The following is an 18289-nucleotide window of genomic DNA, read 5'->3' as shown; positions in this document are numbered from 1 at the left end:
GTGATTTGTAAATGTAATCAATAATTCAGCTGATCCATATTTGTTCTCTTTCTTGTTGCACAGTTATAGCAAATGTTTTTGGAATTAATAACTTGTACATACAAATGTGATGTGGAACAACTTTCATCCAAATATATGCAGTACTTTATTTATAAACAGTCCTGCTTTGGAACTATTTCTTGCTTTTCCATTGCACCTTAGCCCAAGTCCACAAATCCTGCAAGAGGCAAGCACACAGGTTACATTCCCCTCCGGAAATGTGTGCATGTCTAGTTCAACATAATGGGGTGAAAATCATCTGTCTATAAAGTAACATTAAACCTGCAGAGTAGGTTTCTCTGATCCCTACAACTGATTAGGAGGTTCATGTGGAGAAGAAAAGCTGCAAACCAATCCAAAAAGTCCAGTTAAACCATTAAGGGTCAGTGTAGATGAGGAATACACATTAGAAAACACTGACCACCTTTTCCTCTTTCCTGCCTTTTCAGATCTGCTCTGTTTTACAGTTTTCCCACATGGTTCCTTCCTTCTGCCACAGTTGATGCATCTGAAACGGCTCTTGATGCTTCTGAAAACGCGTAGCTGAAGTTGTGGCTTCATTTACGAAACATTTTGGCAGTTCTGCATGTTTTACTCCATTTAGTTCAAATCATGTACGCTTCACATTACACACTGAACATGTTCCAAATTTCTAACAGATGTTTTAGTCATATATTTAAGTCAGTTGCTGATTTGGGGTTATCTCCTAAAGTGAGTAAATCAGCTTAAAAATATAACCCTTAAAATCCAGACATGGAATGGGCCTGTGTTTCTGAAGCAGTCGTCATCACTTTAATTAGTGTTTTCAGTTCAGAAAAACAGTTCTTGCTTAGATATATAATAAAAAAAAAAAAAAAACAATAATACTACAACCAATTTCAATGGCAGTTTTTGTGTGACAGAAAATGTTGAATTAAAATCCATTTCTTTTTGAGATGGATTACAAAAACAAGAGTTTCAGTGAAACAAGTGAGTCATTCCAACAGTTTTATGATGTTGCTCAATTTCCTCCAAGATGCCAAATCAGTAATGAAATATGTGGGCAGAATGAAACAGTTAGACTAACTGTCAAATATGGGGAAGACATGCAGCGGAACCGTCAGTGCTCCAGCTTGTTTTTCAACCTTGGGGTCAGGACCCCGCGTGGGCTCGCCTGGAATTCCAATGGGGTCGCCTGAAATTTCTAGTAATTGATTAAAAAAAAAAAACCAAAAAAAAAACTTACTGATAAAAAATATATGTTGAGCTGACAGAGACAATCCCAATACATAAAAGACATGACAAACTGTGAAACTGAAGCACTGTGGTACTGTTGATCTTTCAAATGTTCATTGTGGTCGGTTTCAGATGCTGCAGCTCTTTCATAATTCATAATTTGAGTTATTCTTTATTCAGTATTAATTTGCAGCCTTGTAAATGCACGCTGAACTGACTAGAATATTGGAATATGCTGACTACAATGGGACTATAATACATATTAGATAATATGTATTATATAGTAATATGTATTATAAAGACTAAATGTTGTCTAAAATTAACGTTTATTTGCAACATAGTATAGCAAACTATTGCATGATCAAAAACAAATTTATTTTAGCAAAAAAAAAAAAAAACAAGTCTCCGTTTTGAATGACTGGGGTCACCAGAAATTTGCGACGTTAAAATGGAGTCACAAGCCAAAAAAGTTTGGGAACCACTTACTTAAGACCAACAGGCCAAGTTTTTTTTTTTTTTTTACTCAATTCAAGATCTTTTTTGCTTAATTCAAGCAAAAAAACTCTGCAAATGGAACAAGTGAAAATGATCTTGGTAACATTTCTTGAAATAAGATTTTCAAGATCTATTGTCTAAAAATAAGTTCTTATTTCTCACTGAAAAGTTACTCTTCAGGTGATTGTCTTATTTTAAGTGTGATGAGATATTTTGACTAGAAATGAGAAAAATACACTTGGTAAGATTTAGATTTTTGCAGTGTAAGTAATACACAAAACATAATTAATGTAAGCATGACCGGTACGGGTACAGTTTAAGTATCTTACCATTAATGACGGGTGTAAAGACGGCCATACCCTCGAAGTTGGGATCACTCACTGTCTTGTCCAGAATAAGGCCTCCAAAACTACAGAGAACAGACACAGTGAAGCCTTCCACATATAAAACCATCATCATGTGATCCTTAATAATAATGATAATTATCATTACACTGGCTTGACCTAAGTCCTACACAGTAACGTTCTTTCAGGTCTTGGCAGTGGACTCATATCTGTGTTCGTACCTGCTGATGGACATGGCTACGATCACCGGCTGCCACCCTGAGCGGAGAACCTCCCTGATCTGAGGACTCTGTCGGGCCACCACCACCCACAGTGGAATCAGACACAGGAAGATCAGACACACCAGAGGGGACAGGTACCAGATGTCTGTGGACCCGAAACCAGAGTTAACCCATACTGGGACTAAAACCAGCAAGTGAACTGGGTTTACTGTCATTACGCAACACATGTAGAACAGTGACACGAGACTCAAACATGTCCAGGATCAAAAAAGAAAACAGTTAATCAATAAACACTTACACCTAAAATGAACATATACTGTTGCAGCTACCATTTTCTGTCTGTGTTTAGTAAGCTGAAATCACATAATTGACTAGTTTTCTTAGTAATATTTGATATCCTCAACCTTTTACATCTTCTATATCAAGGGTTTCCTCATAAAACACAGAAAACAGGTCATATCAAACTAAAACTACTTATGAACTTATAACACTAACTGAAAAATAGTTCAGCCGGTGTTTCAGAACTATAATAAAAGTGACAGGTATTATATGTGTATATGTATAAACCAGCCAGAACCTGAAGTAAAAGTACACACAGAGTAGCTGCACAATTGCACATAAATACTATATGTGTAGTTTGAACTCGGTCCAAACCTGGGTTTTAAATACTACTTGAACATTAGATGAACCTCTGGACACATTTCACTGACCTTTTATAAATATATTCATATCATATGGGATATTTTATTGAACTGTGTCTATTCATGTCATACTGTAATTGTCGACTTCAGTAAACTCTGATCCATAGGATTTAAAATGTGTTGGAATTAAATGAAGTGAGAAATAAGATGAAAATCTGCAAACAATTATGGTTCATCCACTGGACACACAAAAATACAGGTACACCCTAGTATAGATACACACACTAGTACAGATACACTCCCTAGTAAAGGTACACTTACTAGTACAGATACACACCCTAGTACAGATATACACTAGTACAGATAGACACTAGTAAAGATATACACAAGTATATGCACACTAGTACAGATACGCACTAGTACAGATGCACATTAATACATACACCCACATACAGATACACCCTAGTACACACACCCTAGTACACATAGACACCAGTACACACACCTTAGTATAGATACACACTAGTACACACACCCTAGCCCAGTGCAGTAGTGTCAGGTACTCGTCCTTCTAGACCTCTGCTGCCATCTTGTGTTTTAAATGACATTTAGTCTGAACATCTGAGTTCTTTAACTGAACATATACCACCACAGACACTGACTTCCACCATCAACAGTCGTGTTGTTTTGACTGTAAACCTAGAACTTACTTTAACACTAGTACATGAGGTGGTGTAATGCAGTGTCTATAATACTGAAGTGCGTTCGTACGTGTCCTGAGCCTCCGTCTGAACCTGACTTACCTATGTACTCGTACAGGGTGCTGCTGACCCCGGCCAGCAGGGACAGGGTGATCAGGTCGCCCAGACTGGCAGCGATGGGGGTGGCTACGTTGTCCGGGTTGATGCCCACCTTCCTGGACCCGATAATGACTCCGATCATGACCAGACCTACGAGAGGATGACAACAGTCAGCTCAGACAAACGCAAAACCAGGATGGCGGCAAGAGAGCAAAACAGCATACAAAACAAAACTAACCACTGAAATGCAATGATACTTATCTCAATATAACCTATATTTCTCATTATTGTTTTGTATCCCAGACCCCTGTTAGAAAAGAAACACCTGAATTCACCATGTCCCAATACTTTTGTCCATATGGTGTATCTATTGCCATCAGTTCCAGCTGTACTAACTAGACTTAATTTGGATGGATGGAACTGTATTAATAAGGCCTACATCAAATAATGACACCAATATACTAGCAGATTTTTATGGGTAGGTTTTATTGTTTTATTATCATCATTATTTATTTTTTTGCTTTTTTTCCATGTGTTTTTACTTTACCCTTGTTTTTATCTTACTTTCAACACTTGCATAAAAACCTGTCAAATAAGACAAAAAAAAAAAAAAAAAATCACTTTCTGGTATAAATATCAGTTGGTTATCAGTTGGTTAGAAGTTGAATTCAAACAGCATTGTTGTGACGGATGTGCGCGCACACACACAATGGGCTTACTGAAACTGAACTTAAAAACTAGAAAAGGAATTGATCAAGTTAAAAAAAAAAATAGTTTGACGTAAATAAGTTATCACTTATTTAAACTTATTTAAGTTGAAAGGGTGTAGGAAACAAAATTTTTAGGAGTGATTATTGACCATACACTCCATTGGAAACCACAAATAGAATATATTAGATGTAAAATGACCAAGGCTGTTGTGATTCTTTATAAAACTCGAGATTTGTTAATTAAGAAATGTTTGCATATATTGTATTGTTCTCTTGTGATGCCATATATGTCATACTGTGTGGAAATTTGGGGTAATGTGTATAAAACTAACAAAGACCCTATAATTAAACTAAAAAAAGCTATTAGAGTAATAAATACAGCTGGTTATCTTCAATCAAGTAATCCATTTTTTGTTCAAAACAGACATTTTTTTTGCTAAAATTAATTTGTTGTTGATCATGTAATAGTTTGCTATACTATGTTGCAAATAAACATTCATTTTAGATGACATTTAGTCCATGCAATGTATATAATGCACCTTTTTGGTGTCTACTTCTCAGTTTCTCTTAGATGTCTTAGCAGGGCCAGGCGGGTGAAGAAATCTTTCCATTCTCTGTTCAGTCCAGTTTTCTCACTGTGACTGTGTCCGGGCAGGTTGAAGTGTAGTAACTCATGTGGTCACATGATTGGGTCGATCAGGATATGCCCTCTCAAATATTATATCCTGCATTTTATTTGAACTTGATTTTTATTTGGAAAAGTGTGTAGTGTTTTAATTATAATTTAATCATTAAAAAATGTTTTTTATTAGTGTATATATATATTTTTTTAATTAATTACTAGAAATTTCAAGCGACCTTAAGCCACATATCACTGATGTCATTGACACCACTGATGAGTCTATGCTACAGCCAACATGGAAACAAATCCAGTACCGTCTGGATGTGCTTCAGCAACTCTTGGTGTCCAAATAGAGGTGAATTAAATGGAGCAAAAAAAACTTCAGTATCTACTTTTCATTTTGTAATAATTTCCACAGATTTGTCTATTCATTTGCTTTTATATACATTTGTTGAATTGTAAACAGGCTTTATGGACATCCTGTATGGTCACAATCGCATTCAAAATGTTGTTAAACCTGTTGAAACCTTGTATTGACACCTTTAACCTTAAACCCAAGTGCCTCCATCCTTAATAACATCTAATGATCATGACATAAAATCACTACAGCAGATGTTTTGCGGTAGTTTAGATGTTTAAGTTCATAGTAAAAATATTATTGTGTTTCTAACCTAAGGACAGAGCAGCTACGAATGCTGTGGTGATGCTGCTGGCACAGAGGACGGCGGCCTGGTCCAGTTCAATGCCCCCCCTCGATATCGCCCCCAAACACACAGCAGCAACTGCAGCCAGGAAACCCACCACGGTGGCCTGAACCTGGAGGAGACGGAACAGTACAGGTTACACTGAAGCAGCAGGTATGAATGTGAAGGACTGACGTTATGTGAATCGAATACAGATGGACATTAATCAATATTAAATCAAAATCAGATTTTTTAATTAGGACAATTTTTTAAAAAGGGAAATTGTCAAATCGATTTCATCTCTCTCGTGCCTCTGGGCCACGTGCCTCTGGGCTACTGTAGGCTTCTCCTCTTATCTGTGAGAGCGGTCTTTCACAGAAGTCCGTGTAATGACCACAGACCTTAAATCTGTGATGGGTCCACAGTAGTAATATCAATGTAAACTGCGGTCCACACACTGATCCCCCAATTCAAATATAACTGCATAGGGATCACTCATCTTACGTTGTCCATGCACGGATCCATACTGTACTGTCTTCTTCCAATCTGGGTCCAGGTCATGGGGTCAGCAGCATCAGCAGAGTAACCCAGACAGCCCTCTCCCCAGCCACATTCACCAGCTCCGGGGGAATCCCAAGGCATTCCCAAGCCAGACCACAGATATAATCCCTCCAGTGTGTCCTGGGTCAGTCTTCTCCACGCACAGATCCCCCAATTTAAATATAATCGCATGGGGATCACTCATATTACATAGTCCATGCATGCATGACTGATGCCTGTCACTGACTTACACTGGTATAACGTCTGTGGGCCCATCACAGAATTTTCGGGGGTTCCATGATACCATCACAGATTTGAGGTAGGGAGCAGCGCTTTGCATTGCGGGCTGCACACAAAAACAACATGCTGACTTCTGTTGTCTTTTGTAGTTTTACCTAAAAGTCGAAATCGAGTTTTTAGGGGAAAAAAAAAAAAAATTTTTGGCCAAAATCGTGTAGCCCTAATGGACATATAAATGGACACATAACCAACAGTAACATCTACAGATTAAACATCAGTAAATGAACGCAGGTTTGTGTTACCTGTATGAGCGCAGGTGCGTGTTACCTGTATAAACGCAGGTGTGTGTTACCTGTATAAACGCAGGTGCGTGTTACCTGTATAAACGCAGGTGCGTGTTACCTGTATAAACGCAGGTTCGTGTTACCTGTATAAATGCAGGTGTGTGTTACCTATATAAACGTAGGTGTATGTTACCTGTATGAGCGCAGGTGCGTGTTACCTGTATAAACACAGGTGCATGTTACCTTTATGAATGCAGGTGCGTGTTACCTGTATGAGCGCAGGTGCGTGTTACCTGTATGAATGCAGGTGTGTGTTACCTGTATAAACGCAGGTGTGTGTTACCTGTATAAACGCAGGTGTGTGTTACCTGTATCAGAGCCAGGTTGCTGTAGACCATGACCCACTGTTTATCCGGATCATCCATTTGGCCGGTGTTTGCCTGAAAACACGCAGATACTTGAACTAAATGAGCACATCAGACAGAAACTAATGCTCTAAGACTGGAAATATTTGATGCAGTTCCAAATATACATGAAGTTCTCACAGAAAAATACATATAATATAACAATGAGCAGGACTTTTATTAGATGAGGAACGTGCATGTTTGAAACCCAGACAGCAGAAGTGTCAGAATACACACCATGTACATGTGCAGCCATGATGATGTAAATATTATTTAATGTTTAATTCAAGTTCTTTATTTATATAAATATTTATATAAATATCACATTTCTTATTTGCTCTTCAAATTTTCATTTTCAGTCGTTTGTTTGTTTGTTTTTTTTCTACTCGTCTTTTTCTTTGCATGTACCCACGGCAGGAAAAATAGTCTAATCTTACGTAATATATGGTATTAGAGGGTGATCATGTACTCAATAAGTACAATAAATGTCCCAGAGGATACTTTAAATTTAGTTTCCCCATTCTGATGGTAGGTCAACCAGGTAAAGTCATCTTTCTTTAGTGGATAATATTTTTTTCTTGTAGCTCTCCAAATATCACTATAATGACGTCAGTCTATTGCAGAAAACACACTTACTCCTTCTACTGATCCTACTTGAATATTTCATACATGTTGTACTGTCATGGTGACCAATAAATGATACTAGACTCCAGTACTGACAGTATCAGTAATAACATCCATCTGTTCTTACGGCGGTGGAAAGGCGGGCGGCCAGCGTCATCTCCAGGTTTCCCTTGAGTCCGACCAACGCCGGCACCAGGATGAATACCTCAGTGATCACCTTGAACACCTCCCAGTGCTGAAACACACACACATACACAAACAGGGACCATAAATGTACAATGAAGTGAACCTCCTGACACGGTTAAATAAGACCATCAGATATTCTAGACTAACCCAGTGGCCTACTTTCCCACATCTCTGAGCATCGTCTACCTCCGGCCCAGGCTCAGGTTCAACGGGTTTAACCAACATACACTGAGTTTCACTGACTATGACTGGAGTTGGCAGCTTCAGATCTTTAAATAGATCACATAAAGAAGAAGAACACAGCTGAGGGATGGAAAACAGAAGCAGGAAAAGAAAAAAAGATGAAAAGGACTGACACAATAGACCAGAAACAGGAGGTGGAAGGAAGAAGAGTCTGAAATCATCTTGCGTTAGAAGAACAGTTTGAGAAATATGTGTGGAAGCAGAAATGTAATGTACAAACACAGCTGTACAGGGTGTATCAGAAAAAAGTAGACTCATAAAAAACAACATAAAACCAAAATGTGAAGACATTTTGAAAATCTGGTCATATGTGTTTGTTGATCATGTAGTTCTCCCTTGATTGACACCAGTGTCCAGGGTCAGTTTTCATGCTTCAGTGAACAACGCTAATTTAAATAGTGCAAATTAAAAATCTTTTGCGCAGGGAAGTGTAAGGATTAATATATCTGTCGCCATGGATGACAAGTTCCATTGGTCTAAAACAGGAAAAAAAATAATGACATGGTAACCCCCTACCATCAATACAAAGATTTCACATTTACGACAGGTTTGAGTCTCTCATGGCAACCGCAAGGAGTTAATGCTGTTAGTGAGGATTCTTTAAGCCTGTTTGGAGCTGACCATTTGAAATTTTAAACATTTCCGTCAGCACACGTCATTCATTGCATCATCACAGCTGAAGTGAAACTCCTGAGGCAGGACTGGGGCATGATTAGGTGTACCGTCGCAGATATGTTGAGAACACAAATTTGCATGGCTAGGAACAGGCCCATGTGGAAGACTAAACATGCTTGAATCCTTTGACTAACGGAAGTGTGTGCCTTCAATTCAAATCCTGAAGTGTAAAACTCAAATCTGGATTCACTGAGCAAATTTTGCTATTAATTTTCTGTTTCTCACAGATGTGTGAAATCTTTGTGTCAATGGTAGGGGGTTAATGTGTAATAATTTTTTCATGCTAAATATGGAAATATTCCCTTCAACAACAAGTGGTGCCAGGCACAACAAGCCCCGCCCCTTGCATGTATTTCACCCATTAGAAGTAAATGAGAAGATGTTTTTTTTAAAAAAATCATAAAAAAATTGAACTTTGACCTATCTTTCCCAAAATGTAATGAGATATATTCTGGGTCACTGCAATCTATAAACCAGTGTTTTTCAACCTTCACCTGGAATTCAAATGGGGCCACCTGAAATTTCTAGTAATTGACAAAAAAACAAAACCAAAAAAAATGTATTAATAAAAAATATACAGTGTGTTGAGAGAGACAATCACAATCCATAAAAGACATGACAAACTGAAGCTGAAACTGAAGCACTGTGGTACTGTTTATCTTTCAAATGTTCATTGTGGTCGGTTTCAGATGCTGTATGGCTTTCATAATTCATAGTTTTAATTATTGTTTGTTCAGCATTTGCAGCCTCGTAAACAGAAGTTTGACTGACTGTACATATATTACATACTATAACATAGTATAGAAAACTATTACATGATCAAAAACAAATTAATTTTAGCAAAAAAAAGTCTCCCTTTTGAATGTCTAGGGCCGCCAGAAATTTGTGGTGTTAAAATGGTGTCATGAGCCAAAAAAGGTTGGGAACCACTGATATAAAGCCAATTTGGTGTGAATTCAACCAATAGTTTTGCCGCTTAAGTGTTAACAAACAAACAAACAAACACATCAACCCCCCCCCCCCCCCCCCCCAAAGGGTTTGTCTCCTTTCTGTCACTACCTGACCCACTTTCATAGACTTACTCAGAAATAGTTGAATTTTTGATTCCCACAAGAATTCATCTTATGATGCCATATATTGATATTCTCCAACTATCTCAACCTCCAGATGTTGCTACAGCTGAACTCACCCCATCTGCCATCACCTCGCACCAGCAATATTTCCTAAAAATCACATCAAAGCTCTAATGCAATTTTATCAACTTCTATATCATTCATGCACATAATAATAATAATACATTGGTTTTATATAGTGTTTTTCTAGATACTCAAAGATGCTTTACAATAAGCAGCCAATAATAATAATAATAATAATAATAATAATAATAATAATAATAATAATAATAATAATACTTAAATAGTGCCTTAAATACATATCCACCTCCATATAATGACCAAACATAACCTTTGACCTGAACTCATGTGAATATCATGTTGGAAAATACAGCAAAATCATTAAGTTTGACTTTTAAAATCTAAAATAACATTCTTGCCCACCTTTGAGATTCTATTGCTTGAAATATGTTAAACCAATTATTTTTATACATAAAATATATCAATTTATCAAACTTTAGGATCTATGAGGAGGACAAGATGTTCAATTTGAAGGCAAACTAAGAAGTTTTAAAAATTATACAATACATGCAGAAGTGAATGGAACATCCAACTGACAGTTTTGACTGTCGAAACTGTCAAGCAGGTAACATCTAAAAAACTGTACCTTGTCTGAATAAAAGAAAAAAGAAAAGTATAATTACATTTACAGAAGACAAAATGAACGTCATTAGCCTCACTTTTGGAGATGCTTGATATTACTGTTTTGCTTTAGCAACTGAGTCATGGATCACTGAACATGGTCCAAAATGATTTTCTAGACATTATGCATTAATTATGCATTTGACTGAGCCAGACACACCTATTTTTAAAATAAATCCAAAGTGGGCAGAAGAGATAGGATACCAGAACATATCCTTAGGTACATTTTAATCAAAACTACAAAACGTGCACTCAGTCACTTATTCAAGCATTAAACACACTGAGGATTTTGTCCAGTGGTGGTAAAACCATTTCTGATGTAGTCGTTGTAATACCTGAGTTTCACCATGATTTGAATAGAAACTTTTAGGTCTTCATTAATGTTATGACATGTCTGGCGTTAATTAGCATTACAGCTCATTACCACCACCTACTGTTGGGAGTGTGAATGGATGGGACTCCACTCCATAAAAAATAAAGCACAGGATTACTATCACTTTTTCCCAGGGAAAGGCACACAACTCACGACCCACTGAAAATGGTGTTGCAACTCACTTTTGGGTCACGACCCACCAACTGAGAATCACTGTTTTATCACTGTCCCCTATGGAGGCCACAAAAACATAACAGATTCTCTTTAGAGACTAAGTTTGGTTTGTCCATTGTGGGATTTTCAGTCCAAGGAATGTTAAGGCTGGTCTATAAAATAAAAAAATAAAATGGTCGATGACAGTAAAGCACCATAATGATGGATGACAGTTAAAAACAGACAAAAAGGAGAAAAACTGATCTGTTCTGAGACTCTGTAGGTGGAGGTGATCTGCTCCGTCTGGACATAGGCTAGTTTTTACCTGATTGTAAACTGATGTATGATATTTTCCATCTCTGCAATTAGACTTTCCTACATCCACTTCAGTCTTGTACACTGGACCTCTTTAAGCCTATAATGCTGAATGTATCATATTTGATACATGAGTTTTGAAGCCCCATACATTTTTCTTGAAAAACCTGACGTATACAATTAGATACATGCAATACGGATGCGTGCGTGTTGGTTGGTAACCACGTGCGTGCATCACTTTCCGTCCTACTTCTAATACTATGGGGGTATGGTGCAGTCCATGCCCCCACAGAAGTGAAAGTGAAACTTTTCACTGACTGTAGACTAGACCAATCTCCAGGGAAATGCTCTGATACATATCCCGCATTTATGCGTGTATTTATTTGGGGGTGTACCGCTCCCACAAACAGACAGGTCGGTCTGTGTTTGGCTCCACCGTGTCCATAAAGACATTCTAACTCATCAACGCCATGATCCGGTTCAATGACCGGCTATCCCAGCCGCGGCGCAGCGCAGACAAACCGCCAGCCTTCAGGTGTGGATGGGCGGAAAAGGGCAATTAACCGACAATTAATAATTTAATTGAGCAAATTCTTATCGACAATTAATCGTTAGTCAATTAATTGTTTACATCCCTAATTTGCACATATAAGGCCGAGACTTCTGATGAACATTTCTCAGAGTACGACATAATTGTTTGTCAGCGGCAGCATTTGTAGTCCATACTGAAAATATGTCCAAACTTTGAGCCGATTACCTAAGATGTTCAGTTGTTGGTTGAACGGGACAGAGCAGCACAGCCAACAACCTGGAGGGGGCGGGGCGTGAAGTGGCTCATTTGCATTTAAAGGGCCAGTGCTCAAAACCACCTTTCTGGTGTCATTACTCAGAAAGAGGGTTGAAGATGGACCTGTGGAGTTGAATTAATGAAGAATTCAGACCCAAGCAGAGCATTTACAGTTTATGTAGACAACAGGGAAATGTCTGTTTTAAGTCTGTTTTAAAGGTGTTGGTAAAGAGTCCATGTGAGAGTTAAAAATACAGCGAGTGGATAATAAATAGTACAGTTCCATTTTGTGTGTGTGTGTATGCATCTATTTTTACTCTTTGCTCTTAGGTTATGGGCCGGTGGGTCTGGCTGACGGCTGTCATATTCGGAGGTTATCCTGGGACATGGCCCACTTCTATAAAACTGCCTCTGCTGCTTCAGTAACATGGGCTTCAGGCCAATAAACTAAGTGCAGTGAACACCAAGTAGAATAATAATAATAACAATAGTAATGGATTAGATTTCTATAGTGCTTTTTAAGGCACCCAAAGCGCTTTATATTATGGATCCATTATTCATTCGCTCTCGCATTCACACTGTGGTGGTGGTAAACTACAGTTGTATCCACAGATGCCCTTGGGCAGACTAATGGAAGCATGACTACCAATTCGCGCCAAACAGCCCCTCCAACCACCACCAAACATTCACACATATTCATACACCAGTGCGAGTAGCAGAACTGGAAGCAAGGAGGGTGAAGTGTCTTGCCCAAGGACGCAACGGTACATGACTTGGACAGAGCAGGATTCAAACTGCCAACCCTTTGGTTATTGGACGACCCACTCTATCACAGGATTAAAACTAGAAAAGCACTGGGAGAGCGCAGACCTCTGCCAAAGCAGATCAGAAAACATGATGAAAACATTTTACCAACATTGTTACCTCCACCATTACACTTGGCAGAGGTAACAATGTTGGTAATATCATTTACTTGGATTGTACTGACAGTGTAATGCTGTTCTTTAAATTGATTTTTATTTAATTAGCGTTGGTGTAGTTTCCTCTACATTTCAGCTCCTGCTTTGTAGAACAGAGGAAATATTTAAAACCATGTTGTGGCCTTTATAAGCATTTCTTCATTTTCTTTACTATTTGATTAGAAGTTTCATATCCTCCTCTTCTTTCTTCTCCGTTCATCCTCTAAACACTTATTGTATTAAGTGTTCACATCTATCCCAACGCCCTCCTCTACCTCCACTCTCTCCCTTTTCTAATGTGATTTAAAAGCTCTGATGTTACATCAGCCTCCATCTGTTCAACAGAAAAACACTTTCACCAGCTCAACCCTGTGTATTACACATACAATTTTCCTTCCATTCATTCATCAGTGCATGAGTTCAACACCCAGTCATCAGTTTCAAACAAAGTACGTCTACAGGCCTTTTTATACCACACAAACTTTTACTTTTACTTTACTAGGAACTCGGGACATTTCCACCAAAATTACACTGAAAAAAAAAAAACAAAAACAAAATCCCTTTCCCTTGACCCAAACTTTCCCAGGAAAAAGTTCCTAGTAGGGGGGTGGGACTTTTCAGATTCTCTGTAGGCGGGACTGTGTGCTGAAGAACGCGGACTGGTGGAACACACTGGTACCATTCTGCACTTATGTTCACCCGCTACTATTCATCTCTCTCCGACTAGTGCATTGTAATAATCTGTCTGTCCATCTGAATACATTACAGCGTATACAGCAAACACACCCAGAACAGCCTGGACCTCATCCTACGTTCTTACAAATACCCTCAAAAGAAGCTCAGTTGGACTTCGAGTTGGGGACTGGAAACGACCGAGACTCATTTGAATGAATTTTCAGGAACTTTGAAGCGGAAACACAAAGTATGCAGATTGACAGCTTCTCCAACCTTTGGACAGTTATCCAAAACAGTCAACTTAAAGGAGTGATATGTTGCTTTTTTAAATGGAATTATGCATTTTTCAAACATTTCCCTGTGGTCTACATAAACTGTAAATGCTATGCTTGGGTCTGAATTTTTCAGTAATTCAACTCCACAGGTCCATGACACGAGAAAGGTAGTTTTGAGCGCCGGCCCTTCAAATGCAAATGAGCCACTTCACACCCCACCCCCTCCAGGTTGTTGACCGGGCTTCTTTGGCCTGTTCAACCACTTGTGTTCATTAATACAACCAACAACTGAACATCTTGGGTAATCGGCTCAAAGTTTGGACATATTTTCAGTATGGACTACAACCACTGCTGCTAACAAACAATTATGTCGTACTCGGAGAAATGTTCGTCGGACGTCTTGACCTTATATGTGCAAATGTTGTGATGTAACTAGTTATAGATGTAACAAATTAAGAAGGAATTAAAACAGGTTGTAGAAATCCATTCAATTTTTGTCAAAGTGAATATAAAGGTAGCTTTGCAGCACCTGGAGGGTTCAAATTCAAACTTTTTGAACTATTAGGGTCCAAATACACAAATAAATGAACCAAAGACTAATAAAAGTGGATTTAGCAAAATATGACCCCTTTAAATAAATCATTGACAACATCAATTAAGGTCAGGAATTTAGTGGTTTTTGGAGCCAAAAGCTGATGTATGTTAAAGAACTTAAACTTCTCAACACATTTTTTGGCAACCCATTGCAGCATAATCTCCTCCTACCAAGCAATTCCTCAATCTTTCAAAATAACCATGAGATTTCCATACTTGTATAAGATCCATAACGATACCAGCCGAGACCATCCCAAGTCCCGACACCAGGTATGGCACTATAACCTGGGCGGCGATGAGCCAGGAGCTCTCCGGTAGGAAACCATGTTCCGATCGAGTCAACTTCCATGTCACGCCTCGTAGCTTCTTGCCTTGGTAGCGTAGCTCCAGCTCCAGACGAGTTACCACCATGTTCAGAGAGCGGTCACTTCAGCGGAGGTCAATGAACTGCTATCCCATGGTAAGAGCGACTACAATTCACATGCAACTGTATTTTCAGTTAAGGCAACTGACCGGCATCATGTACAGATAAAAGTTGTCAGATAGATGCAGTTGGCTTAAACACGACTAAGGAGTGGGTAAATCCTAAACACGAAGCCGATCGATAGCTTGTTCTTGTATTAAAAAAAGTCTGTAAGGTTTATGACGAATGTACAATAAACAACAACTTGGTCAACTAAGTCAGCTGGCTGCAGTCACGTTGAACGTTCCACTTTTCCAGTTTCTATTTTCTGTGACAAAATCAGAAAACCTTCAACAGGACTCTGGGGTGTGGGGTTTGTAGTCCTGTGGTGAGTCAGACGTGATGAGGTATCCATTTGTCAGCTCCACTGGGGAACACAGTCATTAACACCATTTCTGATTCATAAGTCACAGTGTTCCCTAGAACCACAGACCCATCACATCTGCAGTCCATGTCCTGTCAGCTCTACCAATGAAAAACATGCCTCCGAAGCCAATCCTTTACTAACACTGACAGCTTGTCTTTAAATCGGTGGCTTTTACAATAAGGGTAAGTTAGGATCAGACTTGGATGTGCATGGTCAGGTTGAAGGAAGTCGACCTGGCAATGAAGAGTTAGAGCTGAAAGTTGATGGAGTTCAGTTGGTAGTTTGAGTTTGTCGTTAATCCACTTGTTTTGTGTAAAAACTGACGCATCTTAAGGCTGTTGGTTAGTCTTTGACACCTCATTGGCTCTCGGGGGCATCACGAACAGGCAAAGATCATCCAAAAGGTCTGAAGTGTGAGAATCCCTTTGGCTTTTGTCCCGAGGTCCTTCTTCTGTCAGATTCCTCTCTGCTTGGGGAAAAAAGATGGAAAAGAAGAAAAGCATAAACCAAACAGGGATGTGTGATGTCTAAGGTCCGTCTGAGCAGATGCAGCTGCAGTTCTGAAGGCGCTCACTGCTGTTTCCTCCTGTATCTGTGCTTGTGTTCTCTCATCCCATCGTGGTCCTGTTCTCTCTGCCTCTTTCTCTGCTGTGACGTATCAGAGGAGGAGGTGGGACTGTCTGCACCGGCCGACCGGCATCCAGCTCACGATAACACCTTCCTATTTCTTACTGCGTGTCTGCCTCTCATCCTACCTTTTTTCTTTTTTTCTGCTCCCATGTGACGCTCTCCTCTCTCCTCGTCACCGGTCTCGCTGCATTTTCTCGATCATCTCTCTTCCCACTTGCTTCTTTCCTCTCTCTCTCTCTCTCTCTCTTTCTCTCCCCCTTTCTCTCTGTCATGACTCATTCTTTTTCTTCGTCCTTTTCTTTTTCGTCCCATCATCCACTCCACATGCTATATTTGCGCTAAACTTCTATTGTATGTGCTTGTTCTTTACCATCACATGGGAGCTTGACAGACACGTCCTGTAAAGTAGGGCTAAAACAGTGCCCTGTTTTTAAGAAGCCTGAGCTAAAATATTGATTTCCAAGCTTTTCAGGTCAGATCACTTCCAGACAAGCATGGCCAAGGAGAAAGAAGAGATTAGGTTTTGTTTGTAGTATTAGCTCCAAAGTAACTGTAACCATCTGAAGGTTTCATTTACCATCATTACCCTGTATTAAAACTCATCATATTTATTCATTTGGACTGTTACAGGGTCAGGGACGACACCATTAAACTGCTCAAGGGTCAATTTCAAGCCTCTGATTAATGACATGGAGGTGTTTGAAATAAATACCAGATTTACTAATCACGGTAAATTAGCATGAATCAACCTGCAGCCCTGCTATGAGGGCAACTGGTTAAATATAGTCTGATAATTGTAATATGAGCATATATTCTATAGTTTATAATAACTCAAACCAAGTGAGGGAAGTACAAGTAGAAGTATTCAGTGGAAGAATTGGAGGTTTAACCCTCTAACCCCTGAGATATTATTTCATGTAAACATGCTGCTGTGAATTTGCGTCTGTTTCAGAGTCATAAAAGCTGCAGTGAGTATGTGCTTGAGTTTCTTTTCTTCAGTGGTTTTGCTTTACTGTGTGTTTCAGGATCAATACAGGGTGGAATAACAGAAAAACAGGACCAAGGGTCCTGTAGTGAAACGCCATATTAAAGACATTGATTGGTATTTGTTTGACCTCTCAAGGTCACTCAAAATCAAAGGTCATAGCATCAAATGAAAGCCCATATGTGAATTCCTATCTATTGCCAATAGTAATTATATCAATATCTTCAACTACTTTCAAGTTATAGAACTTTGAAATTTGTCCCATTATAAACAAATAGATTTGTACAATTTCAAAAATTCATAAAAATTAAAAAATCAATATTTCTCAATTCTTTGAACAAACTTGGTAGACCTTGCTCCAAGGAACATCTGCTATTAATATCAATTGATTCTGGCTGACAGTTTTGGAGAAGAAGTTTCTAGAAGTCTGGACGTAGATGACCTTGGGTTTGACCTCTCAAGGTCACGCAAGGTCAAAGGTCATGGCACCAAATGAAAGCCCAAATGGGACTTCCTATCTATTTCCAATAGTAATTATATCAATATTTTTAACTACTTTCAAGTTATAACACTTAGAAATGTATCCCATTATAAACCAATGGGTTTAACATTTCAAAAATTCGGAAAAAGTTCAGAAATCAATATTTCCCAGTTCTTTGAACAAACTTGGTAGACCTTACCCCAAAGATGGTCCACAGCAAATATCAAATCATTCTGACGAACAGTTTTGGAGAAGAAGATTCTTGAAAAATTGTTCGCGGACAGACTGACTGATACCAGTAGTTCATCAGATCTTTCAGGCCGTTAGACTAAAAAGACAGCCAGGAATTGAAGTTCTACAGGTTTTTACTAAATAAGGGACTTTGAATGTACATTGATAAGAGATTTAGGATGTTGAACATCAACTGTGAACTGGAACACATTTGAGCAAGT

At 38.7% G+C, this 18289-nt stretch overlaps 1 protein-coding gene across 4 annotated transcripts in view; it reads right to left on the bottom strand.

Annotated features, from left to right (window-relative positions):
* The window catches only part of LOC115422894 (solute carrier family 41 member 3), a 44748-nt gene that overhangs the window by 11815 nt on the left and 14644 nt on the right, over positions 1–18289 (bottom strand). For 3 of the 4 annotated variants that reach the window (XM_030139511.1, XM_030139510.1, XM_030139509.1), the window contains 6 exons: positions 7990–8097; positions 7203–7274; positions 5759–5903; positions 3759–3905; positions 2315–2459; positions 2079–2158 (listed from right to left, as the gene is read on the bottom strand). In XM_030139511.1, the coding sequence (XP_029995371.1) occupies positions 2079–2158; positions 2315–2459; positions 3759–3905; positions 5759–5903; positions 7203–7274; positions 7990–8097 (697 nt within the window). Of the gene's footprint in view, positions 1–2078; positions 2159–2314; positions 2460–3758; positions 3906–5758; positions 5904–7202; positions 7275–7989; positions 8098–15127; positions 15850–18289 lie in introns of those variants that run through there. The other variant, XM_030139513.1, reaches the window with a different exon arrangement.

Source organism: Sphaeramia orbicularis, chromosome 7 (genome assembly GCF_902148855.1).
Source record: "Sphaeramia orbicularis chromosome 7, fSphaOr1.1, whole genome shotgun sequence".
Lineage (NCBI taxonomy): Eukaryota > Metazoa > Chordata > Actinopteri > Kurtiformes > Apogonidae > Sphaeramia > Sphaeramia orbicularis.
The sequence above is the reverse complement of the archived record's forward strand: the minus strand, read 5'-3'. Positions and strand labels throughout refer to the sequence as shown.